This window comes from Bicyclus anynana, chromosome 15, assembly GCF_947172395.1.
Source record: "Bicyclus anynana chromosome 15, ilBicAnyn1.1, whole genome shotgun sequence".
NCBI lineage: Eukaryota > Metazoa > Arthropoda > Insecta > Lepidoptera > Nymphalidae > Bicyclus > Bicyclus anynana.
Window position 1 is genome coordinate 11,575,279 of NC_069097.1, and position 15,711 is coordinate 11,590,989.

The following is a 15,711-nucleotide window of genomic DNA, read 5'->3' on the forward strand; positions in this document are numbered from 1 at the left end:
GAATAGGCTTCGAAGGAGGATACTTATTCTGTATTTGAGTTGTTTTTTTTGTTGAGAAGGTAAAAGTCCTTTCTGACCTCGGCAGTCCGACTACGTACAGTCCGTTGTACGGACTCAAACGACCTCCTCTATGACGCTAACAATGCGACCAAGTGAAGAGAAAATAGACAAACTCCAACTTTTTGTGAAACATGTTGCATTTTAAGAAATCTAATATCACGTATCTCAAATGGTGAAGGAAACCATAGTGAGGAAACCTGCATTCCAGAGAATTTTCTTAATTATCTGCGTGTATAAAGTCTGCCAATCCGCATTGGGCCAGCGTGATGAACTATTGGCCTAACCTCTCCATTCTGAGAGGAGACTCGAGCTCGTCGGCAGTGAGCCGACTATGGGTTGATAATGATGAAATGCAGTAGGCCTTTTAATGGGACTGGTGTCAAGGGGGTTGAGGAGGCCCTGTAATTGCCTATTACAATAGGTTGAAGAATTTCTCTTTTTTCAACTTATGATTTTTTTATGTCAAGATAGGCTCGCGTTTGACCATGATCTCATCTGATGGTAAGTATAGATATAGTCTAGAATCTAGATCAACAAAATATTATTTAGATACAAAGGTAAAATATATACTGACGATCTAAAGAAGGCAATTCCGAATTATGACGCTATCGTTGCAAACTTTAGAATATTAAACGATGCAAACCACGAAAGTACAATTACTATTGTCTACTACAGACGCCAGTGCGGCGCACCCTCTCATATAACCACATTCCGTTCAACGTGTCGTGTTATCAAAAACTGATGAGATCATGTACTGAGTAAATCTGATATCAGAGAAATTGTGTCACCTCTTACAATAATAAGAGATAAGCCGAGACAGATATGACAGTAAATATTTTTAAAAAGAAATTCCACAGACTTTACAAAACATCATCTCATCATCATCATCATTAACAGCCGATGGACGTCCACTGCTGGACATAGGCCTCTCGCTTGGACGTCCAAACAAAACGGTCTCGAGCCCCCAGCAATCCGCTTGATGTCCTCAGTTCTCCAACACTGCGTTTTCTGGTGCATTCCAGCACCTTGGCACCCCAACGTCCATCGGCTCTTCGAACTATGTGCCCTGCCCATAATGCGAAATACAACACTAATAAAAATTTTAATAAAAAATTCAACCGACTTCCAACTCAAAAATTAGCCTAAACTAAAAAGCAAAAAATAACATCTTACCTATGTGCTACCTTCTGATCAGTTTGAAGGCGGTGCCAATCCAGTGTCATGTTTTAATTAAAGCCGTTTCTGAAAACGGCTTTAATTAAAACTTTTATTTTTTAATTTTTAGTGTTAGCACACCTACTGAGTGTAACCAAAACTGATACTAATAACCTTCGAGAAGTTCTCTTCATTGTCCTTCGTCTTCAATACCAGACCCTTAATTCAGTCACAACCCATCTAGGTGAAAAGTTCTCAGCAATACAAATTCATAAAGTCCCAACAAAGGTAGCTACTGTGAACCGTCGAGGAGTTCCCTTAACTCTCCTTCATCTTCGTCACCAGACCCCTAATACAGTCACAACCCATCTAGGTGGAAAGTTCTCATCAATACGAATAAATCTAGCCCAAACAAAAGGTACCTGCTGTAAATCGTTGACGAGTTCCATCGTCTGTTTTTCGGCTTCATCATCAGACCAACTCCAGACCTTCATAAAATTGTAGTGGTTTAAGATACCTTATGGAAACATTAACAAACGCACTAGCCGTCCCTACGATTTTCGAAAGTTCCCCTCGATTTCTCCAGGATGCCATCATCAGATCCTGACATGAAAAAAATGGGACCACCCTGGAATCAAACCCTTCAAAACAAAAAAAGTATTTTCAAAATCGGTCCACAAATGACGGAGTTATCGCTGGACATACATAAAAAAAAAAAACAAAAAAAAAACATACATACAGCCGAACGTAGAACCTCCTCCTTTTTGGAAGTCGGTTAAAAAGCGATAAAATAATTTACTTGATTTGAAGGCGGTGGCAAGCGAAATGGGTTTTATATCTCTACCATTTTTTTTGTTTTTAATATATTTATTGCCTATTGCATTTTCGTCATATTGACCGCAGCAGCGTCACAGGGGAGGACAAGCCTAATATATCAGCTAGAGTTGTGTGATGTGTCCTAGGGCTAGAAGTTCGGAGGGAACAAAACATCTCTGGCTTCTCAATATTTTTGTGCGAATCCCGTGGAAGTCTCCATACAGAAGAAACTATGGATTTTTCGGAATATAAAGCCTTTGTGCTAGTCTACGACTAATCTATCTCCATTCCAAATTTCAGCCCAATTCTTTCAATAGTTGCGGCGTTAAAGAGTAAAAAACATGCACCAAAACCTCCATATTAGAACTCGGTTAAAGACAATATCACAACACCGGTGACTTTAATTAAGTTTTAAGCAAACGAGCAACACTGTGTGAGTTGCACCTCGAGAGCATCGTATTTCACAATATGAATAGGCGAGCTTGAATTTGATCCGCCATTGTTATGATTTCATACACTGCGGTTAGGCGGTTTGAACGTCGTATCAGCTAGCCGACAGTTTTGCAGTGGCACCAATGATGTTAGAAGAAAAAAAGGAGATAGGTTACATAAACCACATTCGATGTTTACAGCTTTTGACGGCATCCGTGGCGTTTGACGTGGTGGTCCAGGTCTGGCTGGTGGGAGTCTTCGGCCGTGGCTAGTTACCTTAAGGCATAGACGTACCGCCAAGCAATTTACCGATTCGGTACGATGTCGTGTAGAAACCGAAGGAAGTGTAGATTTCATCCTCCTTCTAACAAGTTAACTCGCTTCCATCTTAGATTGCATCATCACTTACCATTAGGTGAGATTGTAGTCAAAGGGCTAACTTGTAAATAAAATTAATAAAAAAAAAGTGGCACGCAAAAATTATGTCAGCGGCGTTGTCAACTTCGCGGTGACAGTGCGGAGACTAAGCTCAGGTTTGCTAATTAGCATAGTTTTAACGTGCCACTTGGGGTCCGCGTATAACCTATCTACTTCTTTTTTCTTCTAACATCATTGAGCGGGATCATTTGTTTTGCGGCTGCCTGTAAATGCCGCATTTAAAAAGTTCCACTACTTTGGAAAAATCAATATCAGCCGATGGACATCCACCGCCGTGCTATTACAATATATTGTATTTTCAGATAGTGTATTGTTTGTTTACATATCATCATAAACATCATCTTCATTATCTTATTCCATTTAATTGGGGTCGGCAAAAACTGTCAATGTCTTCCATTCGCTTCTATCATTGGTCAACTTATCACGGTGAAGGAAAAACATCGCGAGGAAACCTGCATACCGGAGAATTTTCTTAATTCTCTGCGTGTGTGGAAACTGCCAATCCGCATTGAGCCAGTGCTATTGGCCTAACCCATCTCATTCTTAGAGGAGACTCAAGCTTATCAGTGAGCCGAATATGGGTTGATAATTATTCTTGGCTCAGTAGTGGGCCCTTAAAATAGGCTTATAATGATGATCCAACAAAAAATTTAAGAATAATTAATATTCTCTTAAGGATGGTCCAATGCGGTTTCAAGGTGTTTATCCACCTGCCTATAGCTTACAATAGCAATCAGCTGTTGCCATACTAATAAACTAGTTTGGCGCATCTGCCCATCGATGATACTAAAGAATTCTGAGAGTCATTATTTTTCAATACTAATTAATAGGCAGTTGACGGGTTAAGCAGATGACTTCAGTGGCGTGCATAAATGTACTGATTACTCATAAAGTACATGAAGTTTTTCATACTGATATTGACAAATGATTTATCTTCACGTACCTAGTGCTTACCCTAAACGAACTACATCTAATTTTGATTGGACAACCGGACGGTTTTTTTTTAAATCTTTACAAGTTAGCTCTTGACTACAATCTCACCTGATGGTAAGTGATGATGCAATCTAAGATGGAACCGGGCTAACTTGTTAGGAGGAGGATGAAAATCCACACGCTTTTTGGTTTCTACACATCTTTTGCCGGTAGGGTGTTAACTAGCCAGACCTGGACCAATTAAGAAAACCTCAATCGGCCCAGACGGCAATTGAGCCCAGGACCTCAGTCTTGTAAATACCGCGCATGCCACTGCGCCACGGAGGCAGTCAAATAAAAAAGGTCAAAGGTGTTATATCGTCTTATAGGTACTATATTTCGTATATAATCATTCAGGGATAACGACCTAAAAACGTTCCATATTTAAATGTAACCTTACCATAGACAATAATAGACAACGTTTACAAATCACATACGTATCTATATATGAAATTTTCAAATTGCACGTGGCTCGAACCACGCAAGACTTAATAAGGCTCTATTGAATGCACACGCAAACCATTGTTAACTGATCTACACTCGGAAATTGACTATCTGACTAAGCAACTACACCTCTCTTTCTATAACACGCGTTGAATAGAGATAGCTAACTTTGGAACAGAGATTAATCAACGGCTAACCAATGATAGTTTATAATAATTATGATAGTGTTTAATTTGTATATATATTAATTTTTGATTATTAATGATTTTAATTTTAGCGTTTCGGTACGATGTCGTGTAGAAATCGAAAGGAGGGTAGATTTTCATCCTCCTCCTAACAAGTTGCCCGCTTGTATCTTAGATTGCATCATCACTTACCATCAGGTGAGATTGTAGTCTTCTTTTTATTATTATTTTCAAGTTAGCTCTGGACAACACTCAAGGGCACTTAACAGTCAAGGGCTAAATTGTAAATAATTAAAAAGAAATAACAATTTAATTTCATAATTTATATGTCAACTAGCGGATTCTGTCAAACTTCGCGTAGTTTTATGTGCGCTTCTTCCCTATCTACCCTACCATACCCATACCCTACCCTATCCTACAAATGCTAGATACAAACTTCCACCCCCCATTTTAGTAAAAGTAATGTCACTCTCCATCCTTTCAACTATTTTCACTTAAAGAAAGACGGACAAACAAACAAACAGACAGACAGACATACGGACAATTTCAAATTTATAATATTAGTATGGATAGATCTTGAGTTTAGGTTCCAGGCAAATCTACCACCTGATTGTACTATGATGTATATTCAGGTGTCTTTACCACAAAATTAATAAATACTTTTACTTTCATTCATGTAAATTAAAACTACATACATAAACTTAATATTTATTTGCTAAAATATTTTTATTTACCCCATTCGCACGAGCGCTTTTTTAACGTCCGTTAAAAAGCGTTCAATAACAACAAATGCATTCCCAAGTCAGCGTCACTCACGTTACTCAATCAATCACGTCAGCGTTTTAAAAACGCGACGCTTTTTTTTCGAGTTGTGTTGCATTTTCAATTTTGGGCGTTGGTAATAAATCTTCATTTAAATTTTTTTAACGCCCGTTAAAAAAACGCACGTGCGAATTGGATCTTAGTCACGAGATAAATAATGAAATGATAATAATAATAACCGCGTTTACATTAACCTTTATAAGGAAAATGCTATTACACATGCATTAGATATGTAAAAACGTTGTTTCCTGCAACGGCACCTATATGATATAACGATAAAAATAAACATTCAATCTCTATAAACTACCGAAGTAAATAAAGCTATTTACGACCTAATAAAATTGGGGACGTTTTGAAAACCGAGACTACAATGTGAATGTTTTTTGTACGTACTTACAATTTTAATTTTAATAAGTGAAAAGCATAATTCATATTATATGCGTAAGTATGTCTGTCTGTCTGTTACGTTTTTATGGCTATGATGAATTATGGCAGAACCTCAGAGAAGAACTAGGGTACTTTGAGCAAAGATTTTATACTATTTGACGGCCTCCGTGGCGCAGTGGTATGCGCGGTGGATTTACAAGACGGAGGTCCTGGGTTCGATCCCCAGCTGGGCCTATTTAGGTTATCTTAATTCGTCCAGGTCTGGCTGGTGGGGGCTTCGGCCCTATCGACAAAGACGTACCGCCAAGCGACTTAGCGTTCCGGTACGACGTCGTGTAGAAACCGAAAGAAGTGTAGATTTCATTCTACTCCTAACAAGTTTGCCCGCTTCCATCTTAGGTTACATCATCACTTACCTTTAGGTGAGATTGTAGTCAAGGTCTACAAAAAGTCTACAAAATCACCGCAAAAAGTGATCCAAATTTAGCAACTGCACATATGCACAATTTTGTGTTTACTTACATTAAGTGTTATTTGTTTAAATAACTTTCATTGTTTACAATGCGACTAAATGAAATTAAGACAATTAGCCACTTTCGTATGCCTCAGTTTCGTCGCGCTAGTGACATATCTGATAGTATAAAATCTTTGTAAAATATATCTAAAATAATATATTTGTTAAATATATTTGAAAATTTCTATGAAAGTTCTTAATTTTTTCATGACATTCTTATCTAACAAAATGGGCATGTGTGTACATTATATTTTATTGTAAGTACAAAAATTAAATACAGTACGTGTTATGAAAGTATGAGACTCACTTATCTTAAGATCGCATACGTCTAAGTGAATTTTCAAGATAAGTTAATGTTTATTTGCAATGAAACAGCGCTATCTTATAATATATTATATACATAGTACGTATATAATATATTATAAGATATTTACTTACTTACATCTATACTAATTTTATAAACAAGAAATATTCGATTGTTTGTACTTTTGAAAGGAATAGACTCCGAAACTAATGCACCGATTTGAAAAATTCTTTCACTGTTGTGAAGCTACACTGTCTCCAGGTGTTATAGGCTATAAAACCTGGAGACAGTGTAGCTTCACGCGGGTGAAACCGTGGCGTCTGCTAGGTACCGTGGCAAAGTTGCAAAAAAAAACAAATAAGAAGAGTGTGATATATTGCATGAAAATAAAATTGTACTTGTTAATTTATGTCGGGTTTCGTAGAACAACTCAAGAGAAAAACGGAACGAAATCCTTCTAGTACCTACGTACCCTATTGAATATCCCGAAACCAAATGTTTGCGCACGAGATTCGTACAAGGAAAAATCGGCATCTCCCACCCTTTCAAAAATCTGTAATGCAAATACTTTGACGACATAAATTTTAATGTTTCCAAAGGATACGTTTGGATCAGGGCCGGATTTATATCGGCGGGCCCTGGATATGCTGAGTTAACAAGTAAAAATTGTAATGATGGGGTTTTTTATTCTGCTCTGTGCATCAGTCTGCACACGAAGTTTTAGAGGTACATACCTATAAGGATTGCAAGAGGAAGGCCATGGAAGAAGAAATGGTTGCAGTGTATGAAGGAGGATATTTATGTAAAAAGAGTAGGTAAGTTTTTTTTCTAATTCATTACTTATCTAACTTCATGATCTAACTACTACTACTAATTTAATGTGTTAAGGATGATAGATGATGATATTAGAATAATATCATAAATTACATTCGTTTCGTTTCATTTGCATCAAATGCATTTATACCCGAAGATACCGAATCCCTAAGAGCGGTGGACGACACGCACCCAACAAGTTACAGTTTGCCAGACGTATTAACATTTATTACAATAGGTTCAAACTTTAAAACGACGAAGTATTAGGAATCATTTTTATTTATTCTTTGGGATAATATACGAATTCATATTATTCTCAATCGCTAGAATACTTACGAGTAGCTTTATAATAAGTCTTCGCCAAGTTCATATATTATTTTTACATTCGTGGGCCATGGACCATCAAGACTGGCACTGAATCCGGCCCTGTCGTGAATGTTATTTCTCATGCGACGTGTACATACGTGTACAGTTTAACGCGCTCGATTGGATGATTGTCACGGCTAAACACGGACAGGAGCGATTACTCAGATACATGTTACGATTGTGAACAGTATACTTATGACTGGTTTGTTCTTTATATATCAGAATATTTATAGAATTCCTTTTTTTTAGCCGAAGACAACAAAAGGAAGGGTTATTTATGGTTTGAGCAGTCTATGTATCATAAAGTGATGAGGTATGACGGTGGTATTTGGAGATACATACAAGAGGATTTTGTCAGTAGGTTGATAAAGATAATGAAGATGAAAATGTATTATAGTATAACTGATAACTGATTTGTCAACCAATTCGTTTTATGGCTCGTGTAGCACAGGTATTAAATTTACTTCAACAATTGGATTCGCTGTGGGCTATAAAAAAATGTGAAAGCCTTAATTTAACTCCCATAACTCTAACTCGGGATAACGTCCTCATAGGTGATGGTAATGGTGAAATAATTTTTCAAATCCTTTCGTTCGTCCAATTTATGTAATTGTTTGATTTGGAAACAATCAAATCTTTTCTCTATAAAATATTAGTACAGATGTTTTTTTTTATTTTTAACAAAAATACTTCGAATACTTATTTCTTTAAGTACTTATAATAAAATAATATAAAATTAGCTTCATATTGACGTTTATGCTAAAATGTAGAATTGTCATTGTTTATGCATATAAGCAAAATTGCAAACGCCTAAATGTAATAATATACCTTGAAATAAGAGCAAAATTGTTAATAAAACGTATAAAATTATAATTGAATTTACGGAAGATGATGTAAATTAATGAAATTGTGATAGTGAATTTAATATAAAAATTCAACATTGTACCCCCCTTCGGGTACAAATGTGGCCGAAAAATGTTAAATTCTCTTACACTTACGTCAAAGATGTTATTGTACTACGTATATTAAAATCGACACATATGATAAAAGTGTCGCTTACTATATTTTGACGGTCATTATGTCTATTTGTACTTGCCCCTATTTGTTCCTAGCGGATTTCAACACCTTTAGAGGAAAATGGCTCATTCGTTAATTGCAATAAATATGAACTGTGAAAGATGCAGGTGGAAAATGCAAGTTGGAAATGTTACTTCCAGTCCGAAATTCCATTGGACATCTGCATTGCGGCCGCGTGGCCGGGTGTACCAGGTGGCATCGGAACTCGTATGCAGCATTTCTTTAACTTACGAGTAGTTGGGACATTTACATTTTTTATTAGCTTCCAGTAAATTGCATCATACGTGTAGGTACATGCTAATATTAATACTTAGATATTTTACTAGTGTGCGTTTGCTTCGTTTGTATAGTGGTTAGCCTGTAACCGGATCACGAGGTCCCGGATTCGAGTAATGGGTGGAAAATTTTTCACAGAAAACATATATACAAGTAGCTATACCCAGGGCCCGATCCAGGGGGGCTAGCGAGGCATTTGCCCAGAGCGACAAATATGAAGTGCGACAAAATTGACTTATTATTTATTTCGTTCAACTATACTATGCACAAAAATTAAGGGAGCAGAAAAAAAATCCAAATTTTTGGGGGATTTTCAACAGGCTGTAACTTATACAAAAATGGTCGTACAGCAAAAAAAATAAAAAGCAAATTGTAGCTCTAAGTGTTTAGTTTTTGGATCTGAGTTTGAAAATTTTTTTTTGAAAATATTTTTCGAGTAATCATAAGAAAACCACCGAAAAAAAAATTTTCGAAATTTTTTGGGTTTTTATTTTAATCTACAGACGTGAAAAAAATTTTTACGACTCAACCTCCATATGGACCGGATAGCTTGTTTATTCAGATTTAATTTCGTTTTTTTTTAAATCTCGATACGAGCATTTCTCGCTGAGATATCGATGTTTGAATGGAAAAAGATCATTTTGTCTTTTATTACGAAAATTAAGAATTTCGCTCTGAAAATGTCATAATTTTTATCAAAACTGAAAAAAATTTTTTTTTTTAAATCTTTCTCTCAATTCTTAGTGACTTGAAAAATTAAAGAAAAAAAAAAATTATTACATTTTCAGAGCAAAATTCTTGCTCCTTTAATTTTTTAAAAAATTCTATCAAGTGGGAAAAAAAAACGGTTGGCTGGATTGAATTGAAACTTTGTAAACGACAAAAAGCCCTTTTTTGGATGCTTTTTCAAATTCATGTAATGATTGAAAAAAAATTTTTTTTTCAATCATTACATGAATTTGAAAAAGACGAAATTAAATCTGAATAAACAAGCTATCCGGTCCATATGGAGGTTGAGTCGAAAAAATTTTTTCCACGTCCGTAAATTAAAAAAAAAACCCAAAAAACTTTCGAAATTTTTTTTTCGGTGGGTTTCTTATGATTACTCGAAAAATATTTTCAAAAAAAAATTTTCAAACTCAGATCCAAAAACTAAACACTTAGAGCTACAATTTGCTTTTTATTTCTTTGCTGTACGACCATTTTTGTATAAGTTACAGCCTGTTGAAAATCCCCCAAAAATTTGGATTTTTTTTCTGCTCCCTTAATTTTTGTGCATAGTATAGTTTAGTATTACTTAACAAACTAGGCAATAAATCAGCAAAAATTCTCAGCCTGGAGTTAGGAAATAAGCGATGTTAGACGCTCGTGCCTTCGTCAATCTCGGCCATACTCATCGTGCATAAGGTTTATAACCAGGGTAAGCACTATACATACAGATTATACAAAATAGAAAATCCAGAGACTGCAGGGTATGTACTGCAGTTTTGCATGTGTAAAGTGCACCTCACTGATTTATTATCATGTGTTTTTTTTTGTTTAAAATAATGTTTGCCGTATCTTTTAAATATGACCAATATTTCCATTCTCCTCCAACTAATCGGAAAAGACTGTATTAAGAGTGGGTACGACAATAGTCCAATGAGGCGGGGATCGAAACACCACCCCTCGACGATGAGTCCGACCGCTCTTACCGTTGAGCTATTGAGACTTATCTGCTATTTTTTTTTATTTATTTATTTATTATTCTACAAAGAACACATTTTGAATGTATAAAGAAAATAGTCAAAAAATCACCCTAAGCCTGTCAATCTGTATTAGGTTCAAATCTGTGGTTGGGAGGCTTCGGCCACAGCTAGTTATCACTCTACCAGCAAAAGACGTGCCGTCAAGCGATTTAGCGTTCCGGTACGATGTCGTGTAGAAACCGAAAGTGGTGTGAATTTTCATCAAATTCCTTACAAGTTAGCCAGCTACCATCTTAGATTGCATGATCACTTACCATCAGGTGAGATTGTAGTTAAGGGCTAAGCCCTCATTCGCACGTTCAAATACAACAAATGCAATCCCAATTATACCACACAAGAGCGTTTTTAATACACAACGCTTTTTCAAGCAGTGTTGCCTTTTGCGAATGAGGGCCAACTTGTAAAGAATGAAAAAAAATAAAACATGTTAGTGCCAAATCCTCTCCTATAAGGAGGATGGCCATAAATAATAACTTCTATAATATACTAAAGAAAGTAATATCAATTGAGTTTAAGCTCATTTAGTTTGTCTTGGCAAAGTTTTAGGTATGCTAAAATATGGATAAAAGTTGTTCATCAAAAAAATAATGTTTTTCCCACAAAACATAAACATTATACTTAACATCGCTGAGGATGAATTATATTTTCTTTTGTATTCTAGCTCCCTTTTATATTTCACAAATGATGCGTACATCATTAATCATAATTAATAAATAATGTACAATACCAAAGTGGTAGTTTCAAAAGGTAATGGTGTTTACTTTAGGATTTAAAAATACTGCTACTGAATAAAGAATTTAATAATGATCAACTTAATAGCTTTAACTCAATTCTTCTTTAAATTATTATGTTAATATTAGGTAATATTTATGAATGTTCCACCTGTTTATTGGATGAAAAGTATTGTATATCAAAAGTATGTTGAAAAATATATTGAAAGTAGGTTGCCTAAAAAATTTCTCAGTCAAACTATTATTAACCATTATTAATCATAGTATGGATCTAAAACTACTGGGTGAATGTTTGTAACTTAATATAGTTTATCGGCCTGGACATAATCTGGATTGAATTTAATGCAGTTTCACTAGCAGAGATCTATGCTAATAAGTATTATAAGTAAAGAAGTAAAATTACACACAACTGAAAATATCTGTATGATGAGCTTGGATGTTTTCAGTGTTTAGATATATGTAATACTGCTGGATTCCCTTTACATTTTTTAAGTATTTATATGCAGTATAATGTTTTGTTGGCCATACTAAGTTTTGCCCAGTACTGACCACCCTGGGCATGCGGGTTGGTCAGCACAGTGCTACATCACTAACGTCAATGTCGCTGCTGCCGACACCGGCCTGAGGCATTCCATAATCTAGCCTGTGGGAATGGATATACCACCATTCGTCGGTCCATCTGCAGGGTGCACCACGAGCAGGTGTGGTTGGCAGTTGGGGAGACTGACTGGTACTAGCCCCCCCCCCTTACACTAAGGTGGCTCAGTATCGTTATGTTTAGAAGTCCTCATAAAAGGCCTATGTCCGACGTCCATCGGCTGATATGATGATGATGAATACTTAAATAATGTATGCTCAGCTATTTTAGTACCACCAATAACACAGGCTATATGCTTACTTTGGGGCTAAGTAGTAATGTGTGTATTGCTTAACCATTCGCTGCCTGTGAGTATTTTATCGGTGAGCCCGTCTGCGCTGAAGAAACCGACAGTCAGAGAATGCAGTTTTAATCTACCTTTGTGAACCATTTAAAAAATCTTTATATTTTTCAATCGAGCGCAGCATGATACTGTGCTTGCCTATTGCCGTTAGTGGTAGTCATATTTTTTTACATGTCACATAACAGAAACGATTTATATTACACGACATTTAAAGAGTCAAATGGTTAAATATATAATAAGTGTAAGTAGGTATATTTGTAAAAAGAATAGTGCCTAATTCTTGCCAACAATAAACAATGCATCAGGAAGTTACACCATTTAAATGTGATAACAGCTATCTCTGAAGAGTGTTATCTTCCCTTGTGACTTCATTAATCAGCCCTGATAAGGATAAACATCCTTTGATAATGACAAAATGGCATCCTTCAGCATTTACAGGCAATATGTTATGCTAACTGGACATTATAGAATATCCTTTCTGTGATGGAGTGCATTGGAGATTCAATACTGCATTTTACAATTGACCTGCAAATGTTGTTCAGCTATATGAATTTTCTGCATTCAAAAATATGATAAATGCAGTTAAAAATGGGGGTAGTAAGATTAAACTAGTATAGATTATTAAATCGTTACATAATAAATTAACTTATAACTAAAAAGAAAAGTTTATTAATTCTTTTAATTTGACTTTCTGTATATTAGTTTATATAGAAATTTTTTATATACATTAAGAAATTGAGTCTACCTAACTTCTCAGCAATATATTTGTGAAACAATTCATGAAATACCTACCTAATATTATTTTTACACAGTTAAAAATTCTTTTATCTTTTTAATTATTAGTGTTTTTTAGATATATTTTTAATAACCATTGTCGACAACATTAAAAAGAACAGGAGTTCTTAGTTTAAAAAATTTTAGAGTTCTTAATTTAAAAAATCTTCATAACTTACCCGCTGAAGTTCGAGTGAGTGGTTGTAGAACCGGAGCAGCTTATCTACCAGTGGTTTCACAGCGCGCCAAGCCCTCTCCTGGGTTATAGTGGACGGGTCGGCGATAGCCTCCCTTATTTCCTTCCCCGCGCCTTTGTAACACTGAATTTCTTCCAATATCTTGTTCGAATCCAGCAGAACTCTCTGCACCTCTTCGTAAACATCGCGCTCCGTGTCCGTAGGCATTGCGTTCTCGAAATCCAAAAATATATCGTAACGGGGCGACGAACAACAGTTCGAATCGTCTCTGGCCAACAGACTCAACAATTTCCCCATTTCGATGATTACAAGTCACAATTTTTAAATTTATTATAAATACCTCCTGGATAGCAGGGACTGCATTGCCCGGAAATATATAAATATGTATTACAATATAAACTTTTTTAAACTGCAACTGTTTAAACTGTTATTTTGCACCCTCACAGCTTATTTTATGTCAATATATGAAGTTTTTTTTATTTGAAATTAATAATTTTAACACAATCGCTTCACATTGATATTACCCCACCGACTGGAATCACAGAACTGAAATCAGAAATGAAAATTGGAGAATTCTGAATTGACAGTTCACATTACTTCATTATCCATTTTAATCTGTGTAACCATGGAGTAACCACAGATCTATTAAATGATGATCGCCCACAATAGTGAAGTGCTAAAACCGGTAAGATATACAGCCGATGTTGTACTAGTAATTAGTATCGTAATGTTGGTAGCAATGATATTTGCCAAATGTTGAACCACCTTGGACCAAGTATTTGTATAATTGTCAAGCAAAAAGTGTTAAATTATTATCTGTGGCGAACTCTGACGAATAATTAATGTTTACCATAAGTAATACAAATTCAGTGTACTTTTTAACCGACTTCAAAAAGGAGGAGGTTCTCAATTCGGTCGGTATTTTTTTTTTTTTTTTTTTTTTATGTATGTACACCGATTACTCAAAGACGCCTGGACCGATTTCAAAAATTATTTTTTTGTTTGAAACGGTATAGCCCCCATTTGGTCCCATTGCCATCATGTCAAGATCTGATGGTGGAATCCTGGAGAAATTGAGGGGAACTTTCGAAAATTATATGGGTGTCTAGTGTGTTCGTATACTTTTCCATTTAGTACTTTAAAGCACTATAATTTCATGAAGGTTTAAAGTCGATCTGATGATGGAGCCATAAAACAGACGAGGGAACTCCTCGGCGATTTACAGCAGTTACCTTGTGTTTGGGCTTGATTAATTTGTATTAATGAGAACTTTCCACATAGATGGGTTGTGACTGTCATTTAGGGGTTTGGTGATGAAGACCAAGGACAATTAAGGGAACTCCTTAACAGTTTACAGTAACTACCTTGTGTTTGGCCTTGATTAATTCGTATTGCTGAGAACTTTCTAAATATATGAGTTGTGTCTGTTATTAGGGGTCTGATGATGAAGACCAAGGTCAATTAAGGGAACTCCTTAACGGTTTACGGTAGCTACCTTGTGCTTGGGCTTGATTAATTTGTATTGCTGAGAATTTTGTACCAAGATGGGTTGTGACTGTCATTAGGGGTCTGATGTATTCGTTTGAGATGAAATTTTACACTAAAAATGGAAAAATAATAAAAATTTTAATAAAAAAATACAACCGACTTCAAAACCTAAAAACGTACCCACTAAACTAAAAAGTGAAAAATAACATCATAATATGTTCTACCTGCTGATCAGTATGAAGGCGGTGCTTAGCTGGTGTTGTGTTAATTAAAGCCATTTCTGACAGGACCACATGAAACAACACTGTCTGCAAAATCTAAATCTGTAAGATATTCTCACATGGCTTGAATTAATACATCACCGGCTTAGCACTGCCTTCATACTGATCAGCAGGTAGAACATATTATGATGTTATTTTTCACTTTTTAGTTTAGTGGGTACGTTTTTAGGTTTTGAAGTCGGTTGTATTTTTTTATTAAAATTTTTATTATATTTTTTAACTATGGTTGTTGGGAAGATCCTTTGTCAATTGTCATTCTATGGAAAATCTTTGAAATGTCATGTAGCTCTCGTTTTATTTTCAATTTTCATTGATTTTACTGCATTTTATAGTTTTATTGCTTAAGGCAGACGTGTTTATTTAATATACAGAGTGTCTCATAATTAATGGATAAAAATAAAAAATGGTAGATACACCACTTAATTAACTAAAACTAATTTGAATAGTTTCCCAAAAATCCAAGTTATATTTTATTTTCGGATTTTTCACA

The 15,711-nt window shown here is 35.4% G+C and overlaps 1 protein-coding gene across 1 annotated transcript in view; it reads right to left on the reverse strand.

Annotated features, from left to right (window-relative positions):
• LOC112050748 (CYFIP-related Rac1 interactor A) overlaps positions 1–14,009 on the reverse strand; it is a 56,566-nt gene extending 42,557 nt beyond the window's left edge. The window contains exon 1 of the mRNA XM_052885801.1: positions 13,435–14,009. Within this exon, the coding sequence (XP_052741761.1) occupies positions 13,435–13,749 (315 nt within the window). The 5' untranslated portion in view covers positions 13,750–14,009. The remainder of the gene's footprint in view (positions 1–13,434) is intronic.
• Positions 14,010–15,711: the final 1,702 nt, after the last annotated feature.